This window comes from Balaenoptera acutorostrata, chromosome 9 (genome assembly GCF_949987535.1).
Source record: "Balaenoptera acutorostrata chromosome 9, mBalAcu1.1, whole genome shotgun sequence".
In the NCBI taxonomy this organism is placed as follows: domain Eukaryota; kingdom Metazoa; phylum Chordata; class Mammalia; order Artiodactyla; family Balaenopteridae; genus Balaenoptera; species Balaenoptera acutorostrata.
Window position 1 is genome coordinate 48,346,854 of NC_080072.1, and position 14,646 is coordinate 48,361,499.

The following is a 14,646-nucleotide window of genomic DNA, read 5'->3' on the forward strand; positions in this document are numbered from 1 at the left end:
GACAGAGACTGCAGGGATGGCTGCTCCCTGCTCATGATATCTGGGACCTCAGCTGGAAAGACTTCAAGGCTTAGGGTGACTCAGTGGCCAGGGGCTGGTGTTTCCTGGAGGCGTCTTACCTCACATGTCTGGGAGTTGATGCTGGCTATTGCTGGGACCCCAGCTAAGACTGTCCATCAGAACACCTGCCCTCTCCACATGGCCTGGGCTCTCTCACAGCCTGAGAGACAGGAAGTAGAAGCTGTTGGTTTCCTGAGGCCTGGGCCTGAAAAGTAGCAGAGATTCAGTTCTACCATATTCTATTGGTCAAGCAATCACAGAGCCCAGGTTCAAGAGAAGCGGTCATGTTGACAGCAGGCATGTCAAAGAATTTGGGGACCATGTTTTGAAACCATCACAAATGTCTTTAGCACAGTTTCCTGCAACTACCTTTCTCTCCCTCTTGGCTTTGCATAGTGCCTGGTTCTGCTTTATACAGCAGTTCCATTTTTGCTGGACTAGGGCATTGGGGACGTTCCCATAAGGCATCATTTTTTTACCTGTCTCAGAGAAGGCGTCTGTCTTATAAATGCTCTCTATGTTCATTGCCATTACTTCCTAGAGGACTTGGGGTTCCTTCCCAGAGAAGGGCTCACCAATTCTCCTTGTGCTTCCCTAGAAATCAGCTAGATGACAAGCAGGTAGATGTGCTTTGTGGAGGTGACAAGGTGACTCAGTTTCTGCTCTGACCCTAGCTACTGTTCTACTTACCCTGACAAGCTGTGATTGACTTTGAGTCTCTGTAGGTAGTGGTCCAGATGTAGCCCCACTTGGAGGATGAGGCTGTCCTGGACCCTACTGAGGGCTTCCAGCCATTTGGGAGCAAGACGATCAAGTTGTGAGTGTTACCCTCTTTTTGACTTTTTGACTTTTGTCCCAGAGTGGGATGTCCGTTACTGAACTGAGCCCCTGCTCTGGCCTGGGGAACAAACTTCTGGACTTGCTGATAGGACTCAGGCAGACTTGCTCCCTTTTCTCCTTCTGGGTGCCTCAGAATATGGCCTTGGGGGAGTGCAGTGAGCATGCCATCTCCAGAGTTGGGGCGGTCACATAGTGATGGGGGGATGCTGCTGCCCGCTGAGCCACCAGGACCCGCTTTAGCTGAGCAGCCCTGGGAGGGTGGTTGGCCAACTCCCAGGCAGTTCCATTTGGAAGCAGGTTAGACACCTACTCAGTAGGGACTAGGCATGTTGGAAGCTGGGCCCTGTGTAACTTTAATCTGTGGACAGGCTCACTTCATGGAGCCCACAGCCCATCTTGGTGCCTCTGGGGCTGTTTCCTGGACTCCCAGGAGCCTTCTCCAACTGGCCCCAATTTGGTTTGCTTCCTGATACTGACACTTCAGGAGCTCTGTGGCCAGAGCATGCTGAGCTCAGAACTGTCTTGTCATCAAGGACTAAAGACAGCCTTCCCTCCCTCCCAAAAAGTCCCTCCCTAGGCGACCTTGACAATATATGGGGTGTCCCTTGGCATGAATGCTTCCTGCTATGTTACTGGAGGATGGCCCAGGTCACTAACCCAAGGGTTGGGTTGTATTCTTGTGAAACAGTACTGGAGGGAAGGGCACGTATTTTGCACTTTAACTCTCACTTTCTGTCTGTACATGTGCACGTGCATGCGCGCACACACACGTTGCCCTCTCTTTAAGTTTGTTTCTCATTCTACCTTAGTTCATGCCCTTTCTGTCCTGCTCACTTGTCTTATACGTTTGTGTGTGTGTGTGTGTGTGTGCATGTGTGCATGTGTGCGTGTGTGTGCGTGCTTATGCTCCTCTGTTAAATTTCCTTTGCATTCTCCCCCGCCCCCTTTCTCTCTTTCTCCTTCTATCTGTTTATCTTACTCCCTCTCCTGTAAATGTTGGATTTGGCCAGTCATGTGCTGCAGCATTGGCATCCACACCTTTGCTGAGGAGCAGAGCTGGCTGCCTGCTGGCAAGGTGGTGGCACGAGGGCCCAGTTTCACAGTGTCTGCCTCCCCAGGGGCAAGCTCTGAGATTTTAGAATAAAGGGCAATAAAGAGGTGATAAGAGCAGCATATTAAGTGTCTTAGCTGCTGTGTATTTACTTTTCTTTTATATTTCTTCTGTCTTCATGGAACTTTTAATGGTGTTCAAACACTTTTAAAATTTACATCATTTTAGTCACACAGCTAGTATGTGAGGATACTCAGAGCAAGTGTTTTCCTCCTGTTCTGTAGATAAAGAACCTGAGGGAACTTCCCTGGTGGTCCAGTGGTTAAGACTCCATGTTTCCAAGGCAGGGGGCACTCAGAGAATTCAGGTGACTTTGCTCATGAACCCATCCAGGAAGTGATGGAACCAGGACCAGAGCAGAACCCAGGTCTCTAGACTCTTGGTCTAGGGTACGATTTTTGCCTTATGGGCGAGGGCTTTAGGGACTGACAGCCATGCTGGGCTGCACTAAGTGCTTTGCGTACCTTTCTGTGTTGTTCTTCAGGTCATATGGCACAAAGAGAGAGGCAACGAAGTCTGTAAGCAATGCCCTGAGGAGTAATAAGGAGACCTAGGTTTTAATCATTTATTTTTGTATTCATTCATTTAGTCACTCAGCACAAATACATTAATTCCTACTAAATTCTAGATGCAGTACAAAGAGCAGGGGATACCAAGATTAACAAGACCCTGTCACCACCTTCAAATAGCTTCACTCATAGTCTAGTAAGGGAGGCAGGTGAGGAAAAATATAGTCCAGTAAAGTGTTACAAGTACCATAATAGACATTTTTCCAGGCACAGTGGAGGCATCAAAAATCAGACATCTCCACCTGGGTGAGGGAGGTAGGGTGAAGAGAGATTCCATAGAGGAGTTACAGAGACATGTAAGTGGACACAAGGCAGCGCTGCAGGCAAAGGAAATATTGAATGCGTGGAGGCCTAAAGTTGTGAAAAGCAAGGAGTTTGATGTGACTAAGAGTGGGATGCAGATTTGTTTGGAGGAAAAGACAGTATGAAATGATAAAGGAAAAATAGGGACCAGATCATGGAGGCCTTGTGATCCATGCCGATGAATTTGCATTTCATTCTGTATATAGTGGGGAGTTTGAAGCATGATGAGTTTTGTATTTTTGAAAGATGTCAGGAGACGAGAGGCTGGACTTGGAACTGGGTTAAGACCGAAAGCAGAGAGAGAAGTTGAGAGCTTGTTTGAATGGTCCCGGTAGATAAGATCTGAATCAAGGCAGCAGCAGTAGCAGTGGGAATGGCACAGGAGGGACAGATCTGAGAGATGTGAAGGACGTAGAATTGATAGGACTTAGGCATTGAGTAGATCATTGAGGTTGGAGAGGAAGCTGGATCCAGATGCTTGAAGGACAGGAAGAAAGAACATTTCTGGATCTTTTCTTCCCTCTGTGGAATGAATTGGAAATATATGCAGGAGTCAAAGCCACGGTGAAGGAAGCATAAAGCAGCATAGGAATGAGATCGTGTGAGAAAACACTCAGCCTGGGTACATGGGAATGAGAGCAAATGGGGTTCTTCAGTCTAAGACGCCCCTTGTAGATGGGCATTGAGTCCCCAACCCTTCATTGCCTGCTCACTTTGCTCACTGCCTGCACTTATACTCTTGTCCTGCATTAACAGCTTTTCCCCTCTCTACTGGATTATTCCAGTCATCATTTAAGCATGCTGTAATAACTGATCTCAAACCCACCAACAAAACGCTCTGTACCCCACATTCCCCTCTAACTACCACCTCGTTGCCTTGTTCCCCCTTTAGGGAAACCCTTTGAAAGAGCTGTCCGAGCTCTTTATCTCCACTTTCTCTCTTCCATTTCTTGAATTCCTTCCAGTCAGGCTTCCCTCCCTGCCTTGCCATCAGAACCTCTCTTCTCAAGGTCACAGTGACTACCTAAATCTAGGGATCACTCCGCAGTCTTTCCCTTCCTCCGTTGTTAGCAGATTTGGCTCAGCTGATCACTCCCTATTTCTTGAAGGTCTCAGAATATCACTCCTCGTGGTTTCCTTCCTTCCTCACTACGTGCTCTTCCCAGTCAGTTTCCTTTGCTAGTTGTTGCTCCTCTACGTGAGCTGGAAATGCTGGAGTGCCCCAGGGTTCAACCCTTGGACTTCTCTAGATATGCTGACTCCCTTGATGGTTCATCTAGCCATATAGTTTTACATAATATCTATATAGTACTGATGAATCCGAAATGGAAAGGTGTAACCCTGACTCCTTTCTACCAGGTGCTCAGGCCAGAAACTGTGATTCATCCTTGACTTCCCTTTGTCTCTCATACCTCTCATCCACTCCGTCAGCAACTCTGATTGGCACAGCCCTCAAGATAGATGTTGATAGATCTGTCATTCTAATCCAAGCGGTTGTAACCTCTTGCCTGGATTGTTAAACAGTAGCCTTTAAGTAATCTCCCTGTGGCCACCCCTGCATCCCTACACTTCATTTTCTCATATGGAGTCAGAGCATGTCATTCTTCTGCTCGTATCCCTTCAAGAGCTTCCTTTCTCTCTCAGAGTAAAAGCCCAAGCCTCATCGTTGGTCCATGGGATTCTCTGGTGCCTCTGACTGATCTCCAGCCCACTCCTTCTCTTCTTACTCCACGCTGGCCACACTGGCCCCTTTGTTGCCCCCAGAGTACAGTAAGTTTGCAGTTGCCTCAAGCCTCTGCCCTACTGTTCCTCTTGCCTGGAACATTCCCCACCACCACCCCCCCCCCCCGGATATACACATTGCTTACTTCCTCAAGGTTCTGTTCACATGTTCCCTGGCAGAGGGGTCTCCCCTGATCTGCTTCACTGTTAAGCTCTACCCCTTTACCCTGCTTTATTCTTCTTCACTGGCCCCACAACCATCTCACAGGGTTGATTTGTTTATTGTCTGTTCACTCGAGACAACTAAAGCCATACTGTCTCCCTCTACCAGAACGTAACCTGTAGAGGGACTTCCCCTGGTGGCACAGCGGTTAAGAATCCACCTGCCAATGCAGGGGACATGGGTTCGATCCCTGGCCCGGGAAGATCCCACATGCCATGGAGCAACTAAGCCTGTGCGCCACAACTACTGAGCCTGCGCTCTAGAGCCCACGCGCAGCAACTACTGAGCCCGCGTGCCGCAACTACTGAAGCCCGCACACCTAGAGCCCGTGCTCTGCAACAAGAGAAGCCACCGCAATGAGAAGCCCACGCACCGCAACGAAGAGTAGCCCCTGCTTTCCACAACTAGAGAAAGCCTGCGTGCAGCAACGAAGACCCAACGCAGCCAATAAATAAATAAATAAATAATAAATTAAAAAAAAAAAAGAGTGTAACCTGTAGAGAGAGACTGTCTATTTTTAGTCTCTGCCAATCCTTAATGCCTAAAATAGTACCTGGTATATAGTTGGTGCTCAGTAAATACTGGTTGAATGGATGAAGAACCAAGGTGTGTGTCTCAAGCCTGGTACAGTTACCACACTGTGGCCTGGGGAGTAGGTGGCTTCCTTTGTTCCCTTGTTCAGGGTTCAGGGAAGGGTGGCAAGGAGCTGTTCAAGAGCCCTGAAGAAGTGAAGCTGGAGACGGTCAGTGGCAGAATGGGAGACCAGACCCAAAAGAAGGCTTTGCTCAGGTGCTTGGCTTCCTAAGGCAGCCTGGGTCCCAGCACTGTCATTCTCTTGGCCATAGTCTTTCCTTGTCCAACAGGGGGAGAATTGCTTTCACTTCTGACCTCAGTTTGAGGAACTGGGAAACAACTAGAGAGTGAAACTGAAGCCCAAGAGTGAGCACCCTCTCCCATCCATGCCAAGGAGGTGCCACCTGTTGTGTAAACTCACTGTCACAAGGACACACGCATCCTGACTGCTAGCCCCCAGTGTGTTCCTCCTTAAGCCTCCCTGTTCTCTAGGTAACAGATTCTCCTGAGCCCTCCCTCAACCTGGGAGCAAGCACTGATGGAAGCTGACTCTTGGGATTGCAGGACTAGCTTCATTTCTAGGGAGTGTTCAGGGGAGACTCCCAAAAGAGTGCCAGAGCCTGGAGGAGGGCGAGAGAGAGAGGGGGAGAGGGATGCAGTCCAAACATTCAGACCTTGGCAGCTGGTCTGTAGGGAAGTGGAGGAAGAGAGAGGCACGGGGATGGAAGGCCCAGGGCCCTGGTCCTGCACTGGGGTGGGGAGGGCCAATTACACACAGCACCTTTCCCACCACATCATTTTACTATTGCATTGTAGCAAACCACCCTAAGACTTAGTGGGCTAGAACAACCTATGATTTCTCGTGTTTCTGTGCATTCACTGGGAAGTTCCTCTGCTGGCTTCCCCTGGGCTCGCTCATGTAGCTGGTTCAGTTGGGTCCAAGATGACCTCACCATGTGTCAGGCCCATGTGGCGGCTGGCTGTCGGCTGAGGGACCTCAGTGATGCTGCGCACGACCTCTCCTCCTCTGAAACACTAGACTGGCTTTCTTACGTGACAGTCTCAGGGCAGCGTTCCAAGCGCGTGAAGCGGAAACTGCAAGGCTTCTTGAGGCCTCAAGTTTGGAACTGAGACAACTTATTTTCCACCATATTCTATTCGTCAAAGCAAATCACAAGGTCAGCCTAGATTCAAGGGGCAGAAGAATAGACTCAACCTTTTGATAGCATGAGCTGCAAAGAATTTATGGCCATATTTAATTTACTCCTTTCCCCTCACACCCCAAATGTTTAGAATCCAAGGACAGAGGTAAACTGTTTTAAAAAGTTTGCCAAGTGATTATTCTGATTAGGCAGCTCCTTGTTAATATTAGTAATTATTAAGCTAAGATTGAGTACTAGTGTGAGCCACTGAGCTCAACACTTGATGCATATTGTCTCTATTCCTTACAACAATCCTCTGAGATATGTGTCCTTTTAACCTCCATTTTACAGATAAGGAAACTGAGGCTTAGAGAAAGTTATTTGCTCAAAGTCATGTAACTTGTTAGTGGCTGTGGTGGAACTTAAACCCTGCAACTGTGATGTTCTTACCCTCTACTGAGAACAACTGGCCTAGATAACCTGGTGAAAAACTTATTACTAATAATTAACAGTAATAATGAGTTACAATGTATGACGTTTCATATCCATAGTCACATGTGCCCGTTACGACAACCCTGTGATACAGTTAGAACAATTCTGAGGAATTGAAACTGGCAGCTCAGAGAGAGTGTGTGGCTTTGCCCATGGTCATGTTCCTAATAACAGGTAGAATCAGAAACATGTAGAGAGATGCAGTGAGCTCTACCCTCAGGTGAGCATCCGGAGCCCCATGAGGGCAGGGCCTTATCTATGATCGTAGAGTGAATGAACATTGCCTTCTCTGTGATGAACCGGGGGATGCCCGGGCTCCAGGTCAGCATAGGCAGGCCCCCTTTTCACCCTGAGTTGCTGGAGCACATTGGGCCTGGCCTGTGTGGGGTGGCTGGGCGAGGAGCACTTGCAGCTCTGGGCCCCAGATCAGCAAAGATCCGAAGACCAGGACCTTTAAAGGAAAGGACCCGTCTCTTCTCTGTTTTATCCTTCACCAGAGGAGAAAAACTAAACCTCAGTTAAAGCAGACTAGGCATGGAGAGAATTTCTTAACTTGTGGGAATTTCTCCATGTTTGAACTACTGAGGGAAGTTACAGAATCATCCTTTCTGAAATCATCGGAAGCATGCTGGAATCAAACAGACCAGAGGTTCTCACCATTTTTCTGTCCCCCTATGGGAGCCACCCCCCACCCCTCCACCCTCCCATAGGTGGCTTCATGGACCGGTGAATTCTCACCTTGAGGGTTAAAGAGATACGTGGCTAGGGGAGCATTTATCAAAATGTCTGGAGAAATGAGGCATATGTAGTTTGAAAAGGCTTCCTAAAAGATTCTGCGTCTCATTAGGTACTGGCCATCACCGACTAGAATTCAAGCTTCATGAGGACATGAATTTTTGTCTCTTGTTTATTCTTGTATCTAGCATGTAGAACAGGGCCTGGTACATAGTAGGTGCTCACTAAGTATTTATTAAATGAATAAACACATGATAAGGTCATCCTCTATAAAAGGCATCTTCTCCCGCCTCCAACGGAGAATAACTGAAACGTAGAGTCCTTTGTGTAGCCCGGACACTTGTTGGCTTCCAGGGCTGGACTGATGACCTTTTGCATCCATGGTTCTGTGAAAAAAGTGAGGGGCTTGGGCCTTTCTCTATCGTGAGTAGGTTGGGCTCTCCCCAGGCTCAAGCTTGGCTCGTTGCCCTACCACTGCCTACCCTAGGGAGTACCGAGGCTTACTCTTTTCACACCTCCTCGCTGAGCTGAGTGTCTTTGGTCATCGGCTTGGCTGGGCACCGAATTTCTCTCATCTGTGCCCATGTACACGTAGGAGGGCTCTTGTTTGACTTGCCCTTTTAAAAACAACTTAAGCATGTTGAGGTTTCCTGTTGATCGGGGGCAGCCAGAGGCTATGACCCAACAGGGAATTGCTGGCCAATCCCTGACTCACCCGAGCTGCAGTTTTCTGTGTGTGATGGAGCAGTGACTGCAGCCTGGCTCAGGGGCAGCTGGCTGCGTTCTGCGGATGGCGTGGCGCTCTGGAGCCTGCGAGGCTGGACCGCCTGGCTTTGAGGGCCACAGCATTAGGGTCAGGTAGGCCTTGGTAGCATGCAGTGTTGGCAAAGCCCTGCTGTCTTTGAACTAAAACGGTTTGGGAAAAATTCTGAAAGTTGACAGTGAGGACCCTAGTAGACAACTAGAAAAGTGTGCTGAAGAGGAAGTATGCCCATGGTTCTCTTCGGTAAGCTCACCTTTACCTTTTCTTGTCTTTATTTGTTCATCATTTACTGAGCACCTTCTAGACACTGAGTATGTGTCCCTCCACCTGGAAGAAATCGTGGTCTAGTAGGGAAGACTAAGAGGTTCCCTGATACTTACAAACGCTACATTGGAGACAGGGCTGTGCTCAGTGCTGCAGGGATTTCTGCTGACCTATGTCTGGGGGGCCAGGCAGTTCACAAAGACGGCAGAGGCCACTGCTTCCTCTTTAGAGCAGCAGTATAGTGTAGTCCTGGCTTCACCACGTACTAGCTAGAGACCTTGAATGAGATATTTGATCTTTGTATGCCTCAGTGTTTTTCATTTGCAAAATGAAGATAATAATAAAGTATAATAATAAGACAGAGTTTTTGTGAAGATTCAATGAGTAAATATAGGTAAAAACATTTATTTAGAACTGTTCCCGATAGTTGCTAAGACCGGGGTGTTGATTTGGAGCTGGGGAATGGCTGATGCTTGTTTGATACGATGCCACTGCTAGAGGCTAGAGCTGTGAAGGAGTTGGTCTCCCCTCCCCATTAGCCTCCTCATTGAGAGCATGGAAAGGATTCTTTCTTGAAGGGCCCTCCTGATCCTTTTGAGACCTTCAGGAATCTGAGTTCTGATCAAGACCCAAGCTGAGGTGCGGTATCTTGCGTCTAGTAGCAGAAGCCTCGGGGGAGATGGGGCTTGTCAAGGAGATAGATCAAAGGGCTTGAGTGCATATTTGGGGCCACTTTGGGAAGTGGCATGCTGGAGATGCTTTGTAACAGTTCATGAGAGTTGATCATTAGTGTTTCTTCCCAAGTCCACATCCAATGAGGTCACATTGGTAGTTTGAAATCAGCCATAGTAGGAATATTTATACTGTGGAAGTTGGCAGATGCTACATATCTATGCTTTCTCGCCCAAGGAGCTGATTGTTAAACATTTAGCAGCACACCACTGATCTTACTGTTCTCTGATTGACAGATGTGGACTTTGGGGATGCCCTGGCCTGTCATAGAGCTGGCTTCTGTTGCAGACAGTACTCAGGGTCTCTAGGGATGAATTGGGCAGAGAGGACCATTGAGTTTAGCCTGCTGTGGATAAGGAGCTGTTTCTTTCCTTGAGGACAGCCTTGGAAGGTCCGTTACTTGCATACGGTACTTTGAGCTTGCGAGTCCTATAGGAAAGGGATGCTGAGCTCTTTAAGAATGAAACAGTGTTGTCAGGCCACTCACTGCCATTTTCTCTTCTTCTTTTTTATTTTTTTTTCCCTCTTAGGTCTCAGTCAGTCTCTCCACCTCCAGTTCTCTCCCCACCGAGGAGTCCCATCTACCCTCTCAGTGACAGTGAAACGTCAGCCTGCAGGTACCCAAGCCGCTGCAGTTCCCGGCTGCTCCTCAAGGACTGGCATCCCCGTGATCCTTCACCCCAAAATCCTCAAGCCCCCTCCCCAGACACTTCGCCACCCGTCTGTCCCCTCAAGGCCACCAGCTTCGGTTATTTGGACAGAAGCCCTTCAGTGTGCAAGAGAGAGGACCAGAGGGAGAATGTCCAGGGGGCAGCCCAGGATGTAGAGGGAGTAGCTGCTTGCCTCCCCCTCGCCCAGAGCACTCCGTCCCTGGGGTCAGCAGCGGGCCCACGGAGCATCTTTCTGAACAGCACCGGCCCCCGTGCCCACAGCCTGGGCATCCGGGAGAAGATTTCAGCATGGGAGGGTCGCCGAGAGGCTTCGCCCAGGATGAGCGGTTGTGGAGAGAAGCGGGAGGGCTCTGGGGGCGAGTGGGTGGCCAGTGAGGGCTGCCCCAGTGTGGGCTGTCCCAGTGTGGTGCCGTCCCCCTGCAGCTCAGAAAAGACCTTCGACTTCAAGGGCCTCCGGAGGATGAGCAGGACCTTCTCTGAGTGTTCCTACCCTGAGACCGAGGAGGAGGGAGAGGCACTCCCTGTCCGGGACTCTTTCTACCGTCTGGAGAAACGGCCAGGCCGGAGTGAGCCCAGTGCCTTCCTCAGGGGGCACGGCAGCAGGAAGGAGAGCTCAGCGGTGCTGAGTCGGATCCAGAAAATTGAACAGGCCCTGAAGGAGCAGCCGGGTGGGGGGCTTCCCCAGCTCCCCAGCAGCTGCTACAGTGTAGACCGAGGGAGAAGGAAGACTGAGATCTTGGGCACCTTGGAGGAACCGACAGGGAGCGCGAGTGTGAGCGCTGGCAGCCGGGCAGGAGGAGTGGCTGGCGTTGGTGGGGAGGCGGGCTCACCCCCGGAGAGGGAAGGTAGTGGCTCCACTAAGCCGGGGACCCCTGGAAATAGCCCGGCCTCCCAGCTGCTGCCATCGAAGAGCTCCCCTGATCCCGCTGTGAACCCTGTCCCCAAACCCAAGCGCACCTTTGAATATGAGGCTGACAAGAACCCCAAGAGTAAGCCAAGCAATGGTCTACCTCCTTCACCCACACCTGCTGCTCCGCCCCCCCTGCCCTCCACCCCAGCCCCACCAGTCACCCGGAGACCCAAGAAGGACATGCGCGGTCACCGCAAGTCCCAGAGCAGGTAACGAATGCCCCTCCGGTGACATAGAGCTGGGCCCGGCGGCTTTCTTGTCAGTAGAGGATGCAGAAGCAGACTCTAGTTGTGGGTCACAGTCAGTAGTGCTTTATAAATTCTGGAGCACCAAATAATGTTAGGTGAAGCATGAGCTAGGTGAGAAAGATTGACTGTTCTTCTGCTCTTGCGGGGTAAGGATACTTCAACGTGAGTGGGAGGGTGAAAGCACTTCTTCCAAATGCTGTGTACTGAACATGCTGGCTGGGTTTGGCCTTTGGGGTAGAGCCCTGTTGGAACTTCCTCTGTGGGAAGGGTAGGGCCACCTTACTTTTAGATAGAATTGGCAGTCCCTTGAGGACTAGTAAGATCTTAGCCTCATAACTACCTGAAATGCCAGCTAGAGATTTATTTCTTTGACTGAAGCATTATCTAAATATTGCATGTTACCATTAACACAGAAGTGTTGACACATTTAACATGATTTCCTCTTTCCTGAGGGCTGCGTGGCCATACAGGAACCCTGGGCTTATATGAAGAGGGGATCTTTGGATCCTGAAAGGGGAGACTGATGGAAAAAGGAGAGAAAGAACATTTGATCTGCTTCTTGGCCATGTCCAAGAAGGACCTGGTCACATTGGTTTCCTGGTCAGTCTCAGCATTCCTGACACTGGAGTACCCGGGCCATCTCCACAATTTTAGTGACTTGGGAGCTGGAGCAGCTGGAGTTGGTGCAAGATGACAGGCATCTTGTTCTCTGAATTGGAGTAGGCTGGGAGCCAGCTTCCTTTGGAAGGCCTGTCCTCCTACCCCTCACTGCCTTTCTCTTCTAACCGAGTCAGGTGGGCATTCAGGTTTGTTTGGCTTCTGGAGATTCTTCAATCTGACCCCATAGTTCAGGCTTCCATCCAGCATATCCCATCTCATATAGAAACTTTCCTGCCATGTGCAGAGAGGAAGACATCACAAAGGTTCAGACTCATGAGGCAGAAGAGCCCTTGGCTAAAGGTAATCCCATGTTTTGGCCCACCTCAGCATGCTCACGGACTCTTTACGTCAAGCCTGCCAAGAGTGTTTGCTTTGTCTTTAGTCATCTGTTTCTAGAAATATCTGTCTAGAGCCTGCTGTGCACCAAGGCTTTGTGCTGGTCAAGGGGACACAGGGGCACATAAGATGTGGCTCTTCCATTCAAGGAGTTGGTGATCTGGTGCAGGAGGTAGATGTATAAATAAATCATAGATGTTGTGCTGTGTGCCCTGATCCACCTCTGGGTGGGATGCTGCAGAAACCCAGAGGAAGAGGCATCTGAGTGGGGAGTGGGGGAAGCCTCTTCAGAGAGGGAGTTGCTGAGCTAAATTTAGAAGAGCAAGAAGCATTTAGCTAGGTGAAAAAAGGGGATGGGAGGAGGTTACATCAACCTGAAGGTTCTACACATACACACACATTACATTTATAATATATACACACACATATACCATATATGGTGGAGTCACTTCCAGTAAGAATTAACAGCAAATTTAAATCTGTGCTCTTGGAAAGAAAAAAAAAAAGAAAAAAGAAAAACAGTTCAAAAAGCACAGGCTGTTTTATTTGCCTTTCCACACAGTGAGCATATTCCCCTGAGGAGCATGAAATAGTAAGTTTGTATCTGTTGTGCCAGGTACGATTCTTGTATTTAATATACTTCTTTATTTAAGAAAAAAATACAAGCCATATATTTCTGCTATTCAACCAAAGAAAAAGAAATCTGTTTTTTTTTTTTTTTTCTCAAAGAATGATTTAATGTATCACTGGAGAACTTGTCTCCACAGTATTGTAACCTGACTTTTTTTTTACAGTTTTTTTTTAAATTTATTTTATTTTATTTTTTATTTTATTTTATTTTTGGCTGTGTTGGGTCTTCATTGCTGCGCGCGGGCTTTCTCTAGTTGCGGTGAGTGGGGGCTACTCTTTGTTGCGGTGCGCAGGCTTCTCATTGCGGTGGCTTCTCTTATTGTGGAGCACGGGCTCTAGGGTGCGCGGGCTTCAGTAGTTGTGGCACACGGGCTCAGTAGTTGTGGCTCACGGGCTCTAGAGCGCAGGCTGAGTAGTTGTGGTGCACGGGCTTAGTTGCTCCGCGGCATGTGGGATCTTCCTGGACCAGGGCTCGAACCCGTGTCCCCTGCGTTGGCAGGCGGATTCGTAACCACTGCGCCACCAGGGAAGGCCAAGAAATCTGTTTTTAACTGACTATATCAGTTATAATAAAAGACAGTGTGTTGGTCCTCGACATGGAACCTTCCTGAGGGATTTTTGAGGATAATTTGGCTGAACGTGACTTGGTCCTTTGCTGATTTGAGAACCGCCTGCATAAGATGTTGACTCCACTGTATACATCAGTGAAAGCTTGCTCTCAGACCAGCAGTGGTCTGCGGGCCAACATTCAGGAACCACTGTGCTCAGCCATTGGGTATTTAGCTGGTTGAGAAGTCTGGGCCAGTGACAGAGAGATCTGGGAGTCATCGTGGTAGAAATGGTAGATATGGTGATGGTTGTCAATATTGGGGCCCCAGAAAGTGCAGAGTGAGAAAGAGAGTCCTGAAGACAGGACTCTGAGACCGTGGCATTGAAGAGGCAAGCAGAAAAGGGGATCCCTCACAGGAGCTTGAGACGCAGTTGAAAACTAGGAAGGACCGTGTCACAGAGGGGAGGGAGGAGAGGGCCAACGTGAGGTGTTTGTCTGTGTCGAGGGCTGCACGGTAGCCAGGCAAGCTGAGAACAAGATGTGGCCTTTAGGACACTTTTAGTCCTTGACTTGCACCCCAGGGCCCTTGGGGTGTTGTTCATTAAACAAGAGAGAAAGGACTGCATCAGCTGAAAGGTCTAATGGTTCCCAAAGATGAGGGAGGTGTTAATGGGTGAGAGGATGGATTCAGTCAGTGCACTTCCTTCTCTCCCTCCCTGGGAGGGACCTGCCTTGGAGAGGGAGAGCATGCAGCTGGGACCAAGCCTTAGATGTTGAAGGGAGGAACCTCCCTGATGAAGGGGAGGAGTAGAGTGTACTGTGGGCTCAGGGTGTCTGAGAAGCTAACCAGCTGTGGTTTTGAAATTCTGCAGTAGAAGGGAAGGTTATTTGGGGGATGGAAAGGAGCAGGTGACGAGCTGAAGGGAAGCAGGGTCATGGAAGTAGCTGCTGGCTGCAAGTGCCCCCTCCTAGTTCTACCTCAGAAGTGGTGTGATTTGTTTTGAGGGCTCAGCGCCTTCTTGTTTCAACAAACCATCCACCACCAGCTGCTTCCCCAACCCCCAAACAGCCCTGAGCATCACCCATCCAATGTTGAGCCCTTACTGCCTACT

At 49.3% G+C, this 14,646-nt stretch overlaps 1 protein-coding gene across 4 annotated transcripts in view; it reads left to right on the forward strand.

Moving 5' to 3' along the window:
* DENND2B (DENN domain containing 2B) overlaps positions 1–14,646 on the forward strand; it is a 154,463-nt gene that overhangs the window by 108,390 nt on the left and 31,427 nt on the right. For all 4 annotated transcript variants that reach the window (XM_057553982.1, XM_057553981.1, XM_007172807.2 and 1 more), the window contains one exon: positions 10,060–11,319. In XM_057553982.1, coding sequence (XP_057409965.1) covers positions 10,060–11,319 — 1,260 coding nt within the window. The remainder of the gene's footprint in view (positions 1–10,059; positions 11,320–14,646) is intronic.